The 15,533-nt window shown below is 47.3% G+C and overlaps 1 protein-coding gene across 1 annotated transcript in view; it reads left to right on the plus strand.

The window, feature by feature from the left end:
- Positions 1-951: 951 nt before the first annotated feature.
- Positions 952-15,533, plus strand: part of LOC133114395 (sodium/potassium/calcium exchanger 3-like) — an 81,475-nt gene continuing 66,893 nt past the window's right edge. The window contains exons 1-2 of the mRNA XM_061223733.1: positions 952-1,144; positions 14,582-14,704. Coding sequence (XP_061079717.1) covers positions 952-1,144; positions 14,582-14,704 — 316 coding nt within the window. The remainder of the gene's footprint in view (positions 1,145-14,581; positions 14,705-15,533) is intronic.

Below are 15,533 nucleotides of genomic sequence, written 5' to 3' on the forward strand. Positions count from 1 at the left end.
TGTTTACTAAAACAGCATATGAGCATCATTTCCATTTCAAGTGCCCTAGCCATACAGAAAGTCAGCTAAAGACAGCAGTTTCTGGCTAACGAGGGGAGAGCTTTCTCTAAAGGCTTTCTTTGAAATGTCGGTGTGCTTTGTAGTACCAGCTGAAGGTATTGGGTGATTAATCACTTCGATAACTGGACTACCTGCATTGCTGTATCTGGGTCTTCAGGGTGGATTTCTACGTATTTTTAGCAATTAAATTCTGGACTTGTTTGTGGGTTAAGTAGTTAAAATTATATTATTTATTTATTTTTGGTTAGCCTATATATTTGCGGGACGTGAGCCAACGTGAAGTGGGAGACCAAATTCACTATTCCAAAAAATATTTCATTTAAATAATTCTGTTCCCCTGCAAATGTCTGCATCACTACTGTGTGTTGTTTTTTCCAGAAGAGGGCAGTGATAGGCGTATATTTCTGCGTTTCAAAATGATTCTTCTTTCCTCTCTCTCAAGAGCTATCAAACAGATGTACTGTATCAATTTGTATACGTCTTTGCAGCTCTCTCTCTCTCTCTCTCTCTCTCTCTCTCTCTCTCTCTCTCTCTCTCTCTCTCTCTCTCTCTCTCTTTCTCTCTCACCCTTTCTCAGTACAACATCCAGCACCTCAGAGCAAATCGTGCCGCTCAAGAGTTGGCACCAACCTGACACATCCATGGAGCTCTGCTTCCGCCTTCAGCGTTATTGTACAATATCACATTTTAAAATTACATAGGGAGGAAACATCTATACCATCAAACACGAACAGACCGACAGCTGACGTATTTACGCCGACTGCGTTCCCACCTTTTCCGCGATAAAAACTTTTCCTACCCTGCTGTAGGCTCTGCTCAAATCTTTGGTTTTGCTTCGCTGCCCATTTTTTTCCTGCAAAGATTTTTTTCTTATTGCGGGCTGGTATCTAGATGGGTGAGGCAGTCGCCGGCAGGATGTGTCCTGCTGTCCGAAATCGCACTCGGCCGCTGCAAGTGATGCTGACCCAGAAGAAGATCAAAGCGAGGAGGAAAAGGCGAAAGGAGTTGCTTCTGGTCCAGATGTGCTTTATGGGATTTTTGCTCTCGGTCGTGTCGGGGTTTTCCTTGCTGGCTGATAATTCAGGTGAGCTTTTAGCTTCGGGCAAACCTCAACAGCTGCCCATGCCACGGTGCGGGGTTGCATATTTAGAGGGGCGAATGATTGTTAAAGTTTAGTTTTTTGTTCATTTGATGTTTTATTACAGCAATTGTGGACCTATACTTGCCGTTTTAATATGCATATTTCTAACCGTACGGCGATCATATTACACACATTGCGCTGGCTCTCGTCACGCGAATATCTGGGTAATGTTGGCTGTGATATGCTTTAGGTATTGCGATAAGTGCATCCGATTCTGCGCGCTCAGCTCTAAATCGCGAAATTCATCGCCAAGGGTATGTTTTGGTTTCACGGTACAAACGTGCGCGTGACATCACCCCTTTTTCCCGTGAGCCCAGAATGTAGCCTATACTACTCAACATGATATTGACTTCACATAAAGTTCGAATTGTTATGATTGTAATTTAATATCATAGAGGTTGTTTTACGTGGTGTCATCGTTATTTTATTTCGGTTCACTCTAAAATGGTCAAATGTATACCTGGACAGTGCCAGGTTCAAGTCATGCGTCGTTGATGAAGTCGCGGTTTGGTTTGGTCTTTACATCGTTGGAATCGCTGGAAATACACGGTAAAATTATCTGCAAAGGGCTGTTGACTAGAAATGACATAGGAATAAAACATAAGAAAACTTCAGAACGTTGTACAATCTATTTGGAGTTCGCCATAAACAATTAACCATGTTCGCGAGTTTCAGCCGCACTTCTGTTGAATGGGGCTGGAGCTGTTGCGCGTTGTTACGTGCGGGTTACTGTTCCTCCAATAAGGACATCCGTGCCTCAATCCTTCCGAAGCTGGAAGTTATCAGGGGACTGTTTGGCTGACGGCCTGTTATCGCCCTCGCAGTACATTTCAGTCCATTAAGGAATCCTCTCTTTCTTGTATTGGCGGTTCTGTTTACATGTGCAACATATTTATATTCAGCTGGTAATTGGCTTCAGGCGCTTTGAACATTTATGCCAATGCTGTTCTAAGCAGTGTGCTTGCTAATAATGGAAAAGCTTCCCTAAATTATTTATTTGCCTTGGTTGTTGTTGTTGTTGTTGTTGTTTTCACAAGACTATATGAAGAGGAAACACTCAATCCAGGCTATGTGAAGCTACCAAAGCCCAAGCTAAATGCCTTTAGTTGTGCATTGTCTAGTCGGAATGGAGCCTGGTGGGTATTGAAATAAAAGGCACAGTCCTGGGATTGTTTTGATATTTAATGAAAGGCTGCAGAAATGCCATGGTTCTCATGGCTGGCCAAGATCCTACTTGATTCTGAGAAAATGGTCTGGTCTGAACCAGTACTGAATACCTTATTACAATTCACTTTTCACTGTGATCCATTCCCTGTAGCAAAGGTGAATTTGGAGGTTGACGGCCCAATCCCTGAGCTACTCCTGTTAAAGGTACAATATGTCAGATTTTTGTGTTAAAACATTGTTACAAGACCATTGCACATCCCTTCCAATCATTGAAAAAGGCTCACTGACATGTTGACTCACCCTCTGTCTGTCTTCATAGTCCTTAAATTCGGGTTTCAGAATATATAGTTGATGGCCCAACACTCTGAACCAAAACATTGTATAACTGTACAATAACCCAAGCTCATTGGTTGAAAATTGGTTCTAATTGCCACAGCCAATGGCGTTTCAACGTCAGCGTGTTCACAGAGAAGGGGGAGGGATAAACAGTGTTGTGGTTTGAAGCTGGTTGTTGCTGCTATTCCTCTCTTGACCGTTAGAAGTACGAAATTACCTACTGTTACATTACATTACATTATTGGCATTTGGCAGACACTCTTATCCAGAGCGACATACAGTTGATTAGACTAAGCAGGAGACAATCCTCCCCTGTACTGTACCAAGGCTGCAGAAATTATTTGTGAGAAAATTGTCTGGTTTCCGAGTGGAGCCCTTCAATCACCAGAACAAGTACTAAATACCTTATTACGATTTACTTTTCACTGTGATCCATTCCCTGTAGCAAAGATGAATTTGGAGGTTTGTGGCCCAATTGCTAACCTACTCCAATCCCTAAGCCCCTCCTCTTAACTTTGTTCAACGTTATTACATTTGCGCTTAAATGAACCGTTTGCTTTCCAGTGGATCAAAAGGCATTTGTAATAACAATTTGTTCTTTAGCTGACGCTCTTATTCAAAGCGACTTCCAGTTGATTAGACTAAGCAGAGATCAGCCCCCCCCGGAGCAATGTGGGGTTAAGGGCCTTGTTCAAGGGCCCAACAGCTTATTACCGCTGAGGCCTGAGCCACCAAACTTCCGTGTCCCAGTCACGTACCTTAGCCACTATGCTACAGGCTGCCCCAATGAACAGTGGAGCCCCTTAGTTATTAGAACCAGTCCTAAATAACTTATTCCCTTGTCCTTTAGAGAGGCTAAACAGCTTTTCTCAGGTCCGAGTGAAATCTGCTGTCGACACGACCATTCCTAAGAAATCCTACAGGAGGAAAACGCAGTGCTGATTGTTGAACGCTTGATAAAAATGTAATCTGGATCACATCAATCACACAAACTGAATCAAACGAGCATAATCTGAAATATTCCTTTTTCACTGAAAGAAAACGGTTCCAAAGATGCAACCCTGTTGTTCCATAGAAGAAGAATAAGGGTTTTCTTTGTAGGCGAAAATTGGTTCTTTGTCTGGGAACTGTCACACTTCACACCTATGGTAGAGGGTTCCATAAAGACCTAAAAAGGCTTACTCTGTTGAGACAAGCCAAAAAAATAGTCCACTGTAAAACCTGCAGCTATATCATACTCAAGCTGATTAATGAATATGAGCATTGGGTGATTTAGTCTGCCCCACCCCTCTGCCTTCCCCAGGGGCAGAAAGGGGGGAACGAGGTATAGCAGCCCAGCTCGGTTGTCTCCAGCCCTGCGATAAAGCTGTGCTTCACCGCCCTGGAAACAGGCAGAGACGCAATTAGGGAAGGTTTGGTGAAAATTCCTGGCTCTGGAATAAAACGTGTTATTTTCTCAGCCTGTAAAGTGGGGCGACAAACCTGAGCATCAGGCGTTGAGCGCGGTCCGTGACCGGCCTATCCGGAAGAGCGGAAGTGACCGGGGACACGCAGAGCTGAGGATCTCCGGCACGCTCGACAAGATGTTTTTACACCCACACAGTGCTCTCAGACCAGTGTCGAGAAGAGGTTCTGGTGAGAGAGCACATCACTGCACTCTCAGAAATATAGTTATTTAAAAGTGTCTAAAAAGGTACAAATGCTTGTCGCTGGGATGGTGCCCTATCGGTACATAAAATTGTATCCCTGACCGGCAGTATCTAATTATAATATTGTACTTTATTTGCTTGGAAAACGTGCTTGTATCCGAAGAGAACATTACTACTTTCAGGGTACAGTTGTGAAATTTGATCCTTGAAGAGCAAAAATGTACCTCCACTGTCACTTTATTTCTGCAAGTGTAGGGTTTTCTACACTTAGCACTTAAAAACAATAGTCTATTCATACAGATACAGGGTTAGGCTGGATTAGTTCAAGTACTGCTCTCATGGGACTGAATCCAGGTATGCAGCCCTGAGCTGTGATTGGTTGAGCCTTCTGTGTGCTGGTAGCGCTGAGCTGTGATTGGTTGAGTCTTCTGTGTTCTGGTAGTGCTGAGCTATGATTGGTTAAGCCTTCTGTGTGCTGGTAGTGCTGAGCTGTAATTGGTTGCGTCTTCTGTGTACAGAGAGTGCTGAGCTGTGATTGGTCAAGCATTATGTGTGCTGAGGAGTGCTGAGATGTGATTGGCTGAGTGTACTGGGTGCTGAGGAGTGCTGAGTTGTGATTGGCAGCGCGTACTGGGCACTGGGAGTGCTGAGCTGTGATTGAGCTGTGATTCTGCGTGCTGGCATGGGAAGAAAGTCCTGCCATGTGGTGCTCTCTCAGCCAGGCATCTGTTCATCCCCGATGTCTCCACAAACTGTTTATCATTCTCCATTAGACAAATGCTCAATCCATTCCCTGAATTTGGAGACAGGCAGCCAATTGCTAACCTACTGCAATCCCTGAGCCCATACTGTTAACTTTGTTCAACACAATTACATTTCCAATTGTACGGACCATTTGCAAGCCAGTGTAAGTGAATTAAGAGGCATTTCTCCAATGAATAGATGAGCGTTTGTTCTCGTGTTTTAAACAGGCACCTAGAGCCATGTTTCTCTCCCATGTCAGTTCTATCTGCATATAATTAATAATAACAATAATATGTTATTTAGCTGAAGCTTTTATCCAAAGCGACTTACAGTTGATTAGACTAAGCAAGGGACAATCCCCCCTGGAGCAATGTGTGGTTAAGGGCCTCGCTCAATGTCCCAACAGCTGTGTAGATCTTATCATGTCTACCACCGGGTTTGAACCACCAACCTTCCGGGTCCCTGTCATGTATCTTCGCCTGGTGTTCCCATTCTGCCAGTATGGTTGGTGATTTCACGGTGTGGAAATTCCAGACTGTGAATAATTTAGCCGCAGTGAACGTGTGCTGATATAGGCACTTGTGGCTGTGTGGAAAAGAACAAACACATTTTAATCGAAAAAGAAAATAGAATTGGTCCTCATAGCACATTATGAGTGCAAAGGCTTGACATTTAAATCTGTTTGCAGAGTATCTGCCATTGTTATTGCCCCCTTACAGAAACAGGGCGAGAGACGCTTAGCACTGCTTAGCAGAGATAATTATTGGTGAGGATCAACCCCCCCCGCCACACACGAACACACAACCACCACCGTGTTCCTTCAGTAAAATCCGCTTTTCTGGAGAAAGGCAAAAAACAAACATTTTCCTTTGGGCTCATGCTGTGTCCAGCCTCTCTTGTAAATTCCTGTCTAAACAAAACAAGTGCTGCCTCCTTCCCAGTGCCGGGCTCAGTTAACCCTGAGGGCCGCGATGAGATCCCTGTCGCTGCCTGTTCCCATCATGCCTCTCCCTGCCCACACCTGTCAGTGTTCCAGTGGACAGGAAGTCACACAGCGGCCATTTTAAAGCCCTGAAGATCATCTTTTAAATTTAAGTTTGTTTATCTTTTTTTTCTCCCTGTTTTTAATGTTTTTTTTTTTTTAGTTTCTTTAGTTTGAATTGACCTGTCTCCTACGTTCAAGTAAATGGTTTATGGATTCAACACTACATATTTGTGCTCTTCTCTCGTCATTGATGTCAACTGTGAGCTGTTTCTGAGGAAACTATTTATACAGTATAGAATAAATGGCACTTGAGAATTGCAGTAATTCTTGCGTCGCGTGTACAAGTGATATTTTTAGTGTGTGGCACAGTGTTTCTGTATTAGGTAGATGAAGATGCCCATTATTTAATTGGTGGACACATTTAGGCTGAAGCAGATTTAGCTGAAGCTGAACAAAATCTGGGAGCTTTCACACTTACAACCAGTGATATAGGGTTCCATAAATAACTAAAAAGGGTTATTCTATGGAATCAAGCCAAAGAACCCTTTCAGAACCTTTTTTTTTGTAAGAGTGAGAGCAAGCAACCTTTCTGAAATGCCCAAGACCTAAACGTAGGAAGGCTGAATTAATTCGCTCTTGGTGTGACGAAGGTGGGGCTTTCTCTTTTAAGGTGTGCCGCTTTCCTCTGGTCCTGACACGGGTATAAGGGGGGGGGGGGTGTTATTATTCTATGTCTTTCCGGGGGGGCAGAGCTCAGGGAAGCAAATAGAGGGGGGATGTCCTACATTCTTTACCCGACTAAATATAGAAAACCTCAAACATCCGCATTAGCGGTTTGATTTATGACGCTGCGGCTGACTGTATCGTGCTTGAATGGGGAACGGGGGGGCAGGAGGGCTGCCGGCTCGCCTGTGCGGTTCAGTGACGCGCAGCAGTGCTTCATGGGAGTGTGTGAAACCGACACCCCCGCGCCGCCCGGCGTAGGTTTTTGAAGCTGAATCAAAGAGTGAGGGGAAAACACACTCCCGGCTCAGGGCGTCTGTGGGCAACGGGCAGGTGGTTTTGAACTTCATTTGACATGGGCTCAAACTCGGCTCTTGGTGCTATTTAATCCCTAAATGGCGTTCCGCATGGCATTTTAAGGGGTGCATATGTTGAGTGCTTTTTACTTTTAAGCCTTTAGCGCCAGTGGCTCTATAGAGGCCTGTCGTTGTAATACACCTATATTTGTATATTTGTACAAATGGAATGGAAAAATGTATTCCACACATCTTTTGTGATTGGGTCATTCTACACACTACAAGTTGGTACTTTAAAAAAAGCTCTTTTTGTGATCATTTTCTAAGTTCCAGAAGTTTCCGTCAATGTTGGAAAACAGGCATTCTCTGCCACTGAGATCTGACAATCATTGAGATCCTTTTTTCCTGTCTGGAGGAGCATGGCCCTCTGACAGTGAAACAGGGGATTCTCCACTGTTATACACACAGCCCTGTCTTTGTTGTCAGCTTAAATACTTTTTTTTACGTTCCCCCTATTTTAAATGGGCTGTCCCCTATAGCCGCAGAGTCCTCCATTGATAAGGGTGGGCGCGTGCTAGCGCGTGTTACCCGTATACTGCGCCTCCCATTCACTCTGCAGACTGCACCTCTGAGCGCCAGTGGAGGTACATCTTTGGATCAAATTTCCCAAATGTACCATGAAAGTAGCAATAATAATAAAAGAGCAAAAACACACAGACTCATGGCAGAGCTCATGGAATTGATGAAAATAATAACGTTATCTATGGGCACAAATGAGTACAAATGAGTACATTTTCCAAGCAAAAGAGGCACAAATTAATTATATATTGCTGGCTAGGGGTACCATTTAATGTACGTGGAGGGTATCGCCCCAGCATTTTTAGGCACCTTTGTTTCTGAGAGTGTGCCAGCTCAACCCCTGAACTGGACGGGCAGCGGTGACATCACAGGCGGGGTGCTGTGATGTCACTCACGACCTCTGACCTTTTGACCCGTGAGACAGCTGCTACTCTGCCGCCGACTGTAACCCCTTATTCCGTGCGTCCCATTGGCCGGCAGGGTGCTCTAATGTGTTCGGTATGCCCGGGAATCCATCCACAGGGCACAGCTCTTGCCTCCCACACCAGGGGCTGGATGCGCCAGATGCGCCATCTGGCTGTCTGTGCGTCTCCTTCAGCTGCGCGGACTGATGTGAAACTCCCAGCGCTGAGATCAGAGAGAGCGCCCGCGTTTTCATCTCTGGAGCAGACTCATCAGCTCAGGCGCCTGTGTTTGTTTCTGATACCGAGCCAAAAATCAGAGCCTCGGCAAGAAAAACAATCATTTTAATTAATAAATATATATATATATATATACATATGCCCAAAGTCCACAAATGAGTCATAAGCCAGGCACCTTCTTTAAAGAGTACAAGGATAACTCCAAAGCAATCAGACTGGACTCAGAAACACACAGACCCGGGGAATTGCTTGTTGAGCTGAAGTGGCCTCTGTGTTTGTGTGGGGGGAGCAAAACCACTCTGTGGCTGCCAGTGAAAGGGGAAGGGGGACCTAATTTTGGGTCTCGTCGGTGTCAAGTTCATCTCCGTACACAAAGGGATGTCTTTTCATCGCTGAAGCAGGAAGAAAAAAAGCCGAGTAAATGAAATCAATGTTCAGCTGTGAGACTGCTTCTCTCAAAACCACAGCTCTTAGAGCATTGTATTTTTAGAGATCGATGTCGCAGATTGCAGCTTGGGGTTGATTAAATATTAATGTATATCTCGCTGTTATTACATAAACAGCTCTTTCAGAGGTTTTGTTTTTTAATGAAGATTCAAACTCGCAAAGCCTGGCAAATTAGGGCGTGTTACAGAGTGAAGTATCCAGCGTTAATTCAACTCAAGGATGATTCTAAGACTGACAGTGCTGTAACTGTGCGGGGATGGGGTGGCTTCTTTTCATGATATTATTATATTATTCCAGTTTTTTAGTTATCCAAAGCAACTTACAGTTGATTAGACTAAGCTGGAGCCAATCCCTCCTGGAGCAATGCAGGGTTAAGGGCATTGCTCAAGGACCCAACAGCTGTGTGGATCCTATTGTGGCTACACTGGGGCTTGAACCACTAACCCAGTCAAGCACCTTAGCCAATAGGCTTAAGAGTCATTAGTCAGTATGATCAAAATGATTCTTTTATTTGTCATTTGTAATGATACTGAAGCCTACCTGTGCAAATGTATTTCAATCCATGTATGTCAGTTTTTTTATTAGTAGAGAATTGTATAAGGGTAGCAGAATGCTTCTCAAAACTGCCCTTTCACAAGCACTTGTGCACTCTCTGAATAAATATCGTTGTTCCAGAACTATGATCACAGAATAATTATCTGTTCCATTTTTCAAAAATACTGTATTGGGATCCTCTTCGCTTTGAGGTAGATATCGCTCTTGCACATTTTCATAAAGTGCTACACAGCAGGATATTGAGTTCTAATTCAACATCAAGTGTTTCTACGGGGCCACAAGGGATAGAAATGTGCTACATCAGAGTAAAATGTACAATATCATAGTCGAGTTAACACTAAATATTTTTCTGTGCATTATTGTCTATGCAGCAACGGGCTACATTCCACACAGTAAAACGTTCAGTGTCAAATCCACTCTTGAACGCATTATGTACTCTGTTGGAGTTGAATGAACACTTGGAGTGTTGTGCGTTACATTCAATTCGCAGACGTACGTATCCAGAGTGACTCGCAACGTTGCAACGTCGATCAGGCATCGGATTTATAGGCAACCCAGCGCAGTGCCTTTCCCCTCATGCACTGGGGCTGAGTAACTGTCTGTATTGGTGGAGACTGCCTGCTTGAAGGGTCATATCGCCTCTCACCCTTTCTCCTGGGACACTAATGAGGGTCAGTTTACTGAAATGGGAAGATGGCTTACAGTCATAACATACTTTAATTCTCTTTTGACAACTGCTTTTGGCTTGACACAACCGACACTGTTGTTTTTATTAAGGTTGTGCTATACTGCACTCTCAGAAAGGATGTGTGAATATCCAACGTCCTATTTGTGTGTTACTTTCAACACACAGATTGTGTGTCAAAGATACAACTTTTGTATCACAAATATACAACGTATATGTTACAAAAAGGGAGACTTCTTGACACAGACTGTGTCGAAAGTACCTAAAATAATTTGACCTTAACTTGACCTGGAGGTTTGTTAAAAAACGACAGGTTATGTGTTGTTTTTTACACGTCTGATTTGAGAGTCTGGTACCTTGTAATAGCACAATGTGCAGGGAACCGAGAACAGTCAGAGGCTCCGGAGGAAGCCGGTCGCCAGGATTCCCGCTGTTTCCGGAATAATCCGCCTTTTCAAAAGACGGGGAGTCGCTGAGGAGCTCCTTAGACAGCTCGCTAATGAGTTCATTTACAGGTTGCCACGCTTCTAAAAGGCCACTTATCTTCGCACGTTTTATATATAGCATGAGACGCATTCCTTCCTAAGCACAAAAGCAGGCGTGCTATACATCTTGTTTAATACTCTGTGCCAGACAAGAGAGGCAGTGGGTGCCCTCTTATGTATAATTGGACCTATAGGGCACAGTTTCATAGACGCATATTCTACCCACATATTCCCCTGCATCTCTACAAGTGTACAGAAATGATGTATTTTTGCGAGGCAAAAAAACACACTCAGTAATGGGGTGTCAAATTCTTTCATGTCCGATCGATCGCTGTTGATTGATCCCGTTCCTGCGAGCCGAGGTCGATAGACTTTTCTGTATGTGTAAATGATCAGAGAGATGTCTGTCTGAAAAGCGGCAGTTTAACCTGGCTCCGTATTTTTCTGCTCTCGCAGAGCTCTGTGCGGTGGCACGGCTGGCTACCCTCACGAAACGGGGGATGTTTTGGGTTCCTGGTTTACATTTACATTATTGGCATTTTGGCAGACGCTCTTATCCAGAGCGACATACAGTTTATTAGACTAAGCGGGAGACATTCCCCCCCTGGAGCAATGCAGGGTTAAGGGCGCCTTGCTCAACGGCCCAACGGCTGTGCGGATCTTATTGTGGCTACACCGGGGATCTAACCACCGACCTTGCGTGTCCCAGTCATGTACCTCAACCACTACTCTACAGGCCGCTGAAGGGAGCCCGGTCTCCACTGCATATCCGCGGTCATAATACGTTCTGACACGTTCATATCAAATTTTCAATTCCAGGCAAAGTAGCTAACATTCCATCAGCTGTTTTCGAAAGGTTACCTCAAACAATAGAAAGTGCCGTGTTTCCAGTCCACACCTCTCCCCCCAGTAAGACCCACCAGTCGCACCAGTGACCTCGCACCTGTACCGCTAATGATGATGAACTATGCAATCAGGCCTGGCAGGTACACACACAGCCCCTAATTATACTCCCTGACCTTATGGGGGCACATTAATTGCTGACAGTATGGGGTTAGTTAGGCCTGGGGCGGGGGGGGGCTGTGGGTGTGTTTTCACCCCCCTTCCTCTGCCCTGCACCCCCTCTCATTATCCGCGGTGGGGAGCTTGCATGCGTTCATTCCCATATAGGAACCTGCATCTGTACCACGGTTTCTTTCTCCTCTCATTCCCTAAATGTCATACACCATTGGCCAATAGGCAACTTCAAATGGCCCGTCAGCCAATCGGCATAGTGGACCGGGATGGCTGGGCATCCTTGACACGTGGTGGGTGTTTGGGGCTGGCGGGCTCCCGACGAGGCGAATTTGCTGGGGAACCGGGTTCCCGACGAAGAGGGTTTTGGGGGAAGCGGATTTCGGGGAAACCGGGTTCCCGGCGAGGCGGGTTTTCGGGGGAAGCGGATTTCGGGGAAGCGGGTTTCCTGGGCTAAGCGGGGCGGTTCCCGCGTGCGTGTGAGAGCCGGACGGAGGTAAATTCCTGGAACAGGCGGCGTTCCGGAGGCGTTAACGACCGCTTGCCGCTCGTGGTGAACTCTCGGAAAAGAGCGCTGCGTGCCAGAGACCACGCTGCGCTGCTGAAACGGCTCCCTTCACCGGGAGGGAGGGAGGGAGGGAGGGGGGGAGAGAGGGAGGGAGGGAAGGAGGGAGGGAGGGAGGGAGGGAGGGAGGGGGGGAGACTCCTCCACACGCTCAGCTTCGGGCACAAAATCAGAGCTTCGTTTTTTTCTCCTCTGTGTGAAAAAATGTGCAGGTTCAACAACAAGGAAAGCAACACAGAGTTCCCCATGTGTTTCCCATGGCAGGGATATTTCGGGCAACTGCAGTTGTTTCATTACAGGGTTTGTGCTACAGGTCCTAATCCTCTTTGTGGTGGTGGCTGGATGGCCCAGGCAGGGTGGGACAGGACAGTGTGACAGTGTGGCTCACCCAAACCTCACGGGGGGGCTAGTCTGTGTGTCATGCCATCGCCGCCCCTGGCCTCCATGGTCACATCTCCATAGTAACTTATTTCCTCGTGTGTTCCTTTCTGACTCACTGGCCAGGTGATGCCATTACAGCCAGAGAGGACCGCAATAGGCAGGCGCTAATTTCCGCGGGAGTGGTTAATCGGAAAGGGGGTGATGCGGTCCCTCAGGAGAAACTAGTTTTGATTTGTGCAAGCCCTTCATGGCTTGGCTAGGCGCATGCCTCTTAAACGTGGGGTGGGGGACACAGAGGAAGTGCAAAGGGGGGGGAAACATCACGCTAGCTGCAGCATCCTGCGGTCGGTCTAACGTCGGTGAACTTTAGGTCGTTGTACCGTATGTAAATCTTCAAATGTGCTTGGAAGTGCCTGAGGCTTTCAGATGAACACAGACAGCTTATCTGGTGGATACCTTTCCCGTCTCTCTCTCTCTCTCTCTCTCTCTCACTCTCTCTCAATTACGCCTATGCGGGCGCTAAAAATAAACCTTAAACGAAGGAAACTAACTCCAGTTTTAGTGGGACTTCGATCCCTCAAGGTCAGACCACAGGATGTATAAATAAACAGACGGGGGAATATGGAGGGGGGAGTTGTGGAGTCGGCAGCAGAATTACAGAGGGTGGGCGGGGGATCAATGCAGACTGGATTTCTAGCGTGTTTTGCAGCCATTTCTTTGTGGAGATACGGTTGGATCTCAGCCTTGGACAGATTATGGACAGACGAGTTCACACAGTATTACTAAAGCATACGGGACTTCAGCTGATTAAGTACGTAATCAACTGATGTCACGTGTACTTAACAATATTGCATGCAGCCATTGTTATTGCATTTTTCAAGTAAATCCAAGGATTAATCGCAGTGCACCTGAATGGTGAAAAGTAGAACCATTGACAGAGCTAGAGGGGGCGTCGGGGAGGAGCGTCTGTGTTTTTTAAAGATATTTTTTAGGCCTTTTTCAGCTTTATTGGACAGTATATAGTATAGAGAGACAGGAAGAATGGGAGCGAGAGAGAGGGGAAGACATGCGACAAATGTCGGACGGTCGGATTCGAACCGCCGACGTCGCGGCTCGCAATGAGCATGCAGTTAGTGCTCTACAGGCTGCGCCACCAAGACACCCAAGGTCTCAGGACTCTTGATTCAGGTGATGTGAAGGAGAGGGGAGCACTGCAGATGACAAGGATGGGGGTGGGGGGGGGCTTTTTAAACCATGGCACATTATGATGTCACATTTATTCCGCCTCACCCCGCCCGCCAAATAGGCCCCCCCCCCCGCACGCACGTCTGGCTGATCAGCACGCCACGGCGGCCGTAACCTGGTAACCGGAACGCGGCGGAGAGCGGAGAGCAGAGAGCATCAGCGCTCCACGCAGCGCCCTCCGTGAGCGCTCACCTCCACCGGCGCCTCACACCCCGTGCCCATTAGCTCCTCACCGCACCAACAGGACGCCGGCTACGTCTCCATTATTTACGACGCTCATTACCCGCTGCACTCAGCGAAAGGCCCCGCGTTCGCCGCCACCTGCTTCATAAAACGCCGCTAAATATCACGGTTGCCATGTTACTCCGCGCCGAGTTCGTCGAATTAGTGAGCTGGACGTTACGGAGGCCGCGGTCTCGACGGTGCAGAGCTTCGCCAGATGGAGCAGCCTCGCACGCGATGTTGACAAACGCATGAAGTCACGCACCCATCCTGCCACGGTGGAGTGAAAGCCCCAAAAAGCTTTTAGCCCTCCTGTTCCTCGTTATCATGCACTGAAATGACTCTATGAAAGATGACAAGGTGCTGTCTTTCTTTAAGCTAAATTTGGAGCGGAAGTACGGCGGCCATCTTTACATTTTACGCATGTAGAGCAGCCATAAACAAAAACAATAATAATCTTTGGAGCGATGTGGAGCTCTGCCTGTCTGTTATATTTGAAATATGTCTGTTTGTATTCGAATATTTGAAAGTTCTACCCTAGTTGCTTTGTCAATGTGAGGCGGGCCACAGAAAACACGTTTTTATGAATTATTTTTGTGGTGAGCCGGGAAAGATTGGGAGCCGCTCCTTCAACAGTACGGGCGCCTGTCTCGTTCCGCAGGTTATGACGTATCCAGCCACACGACTGACGGACGGGACGGGCGGGGCCAGCGGCGCCTCCTGCAGGAGCTCGACAGCAACGACACCGAAGAGGAAACGACCCCCAAAAACTGCACCGAGCCAGGTAAGGGAGAGCCGCTTCCTTCACCCCCGCAGAGACCTCCCATATTAAAAATTCCCATATTAAAATTCCCTGCACGGGATTCCCGGCGTTCCGTTCGGATTCCCGTGATTGGTGCCGTTCTTTTTCCCGAGCCGCCCGCGGTCAGCTCCGAGGGTCGAGCGGCCCTGGTATTTACCCTGCCCTCGTTGACGTCACTCGCGGTGGGAGCGGGACCCGCGCGTTGGGGGTAATGACGCAGCGAGGGTGCTCGAATCCAGCCCCCCTTCAGCTCGCGTCAGGCAGGCCCGGCCCTGATCGCTCCCTCGCTCCGTCGCCCCGGCTGATGTCACTGCCTCTCGGCCACGTCCCACGTTCCCCTGCTGCGCGCTCGCCTGCGATTGGTCGAACGGAAGGGTGGGTCAGGATTCGCTGAACTACCCTGCCGGGCCCCAGAAACGTTCTCCTTCTCTGCGAGTTCAGGACGAACGCTGACCCCGGGCTGGCCTGTTTCGGCTGGGGGGGGGTCAGCTCTGCTCTCCCCCCAGCTCGGCGGATGGCGGCCATGTTCTCCGGCTGACATGCTGTTGTTGCTAGGATACGCTTGAAGGTGACTGGCTCAGCACATGGGCGTGGCGTTGAAATGGGGATGAGGTGGTTGGTGTAGAGCAGGGGTCAGCAACCCTGGTCCTGGAGAGCCACGGGGTTGTTACTCAGCACTTAATTGATCAATTAAAGAAAGTCGATTACTGGCCTCCAGGACCAGGATTGCCGACCCCTGGTGTAGAGGGTCCAGCCAGTGCATGCTAACACACACAGCCTGTCCTGTTATCCACCCACACTTCTGATTGGC

Source organism: Conger conger, chromosome 2 (genome assembly GCF_963514075.1).
Source record: "Conger conger chromosome 2, fConCon1.1, whole genome shotgun sequence".
Taxonomy (NCBI): Eukaryota; Metazoa; Chordata; class Actinopteri; order Anguilliformes; family Congridae; genus Conger; species Conger conger.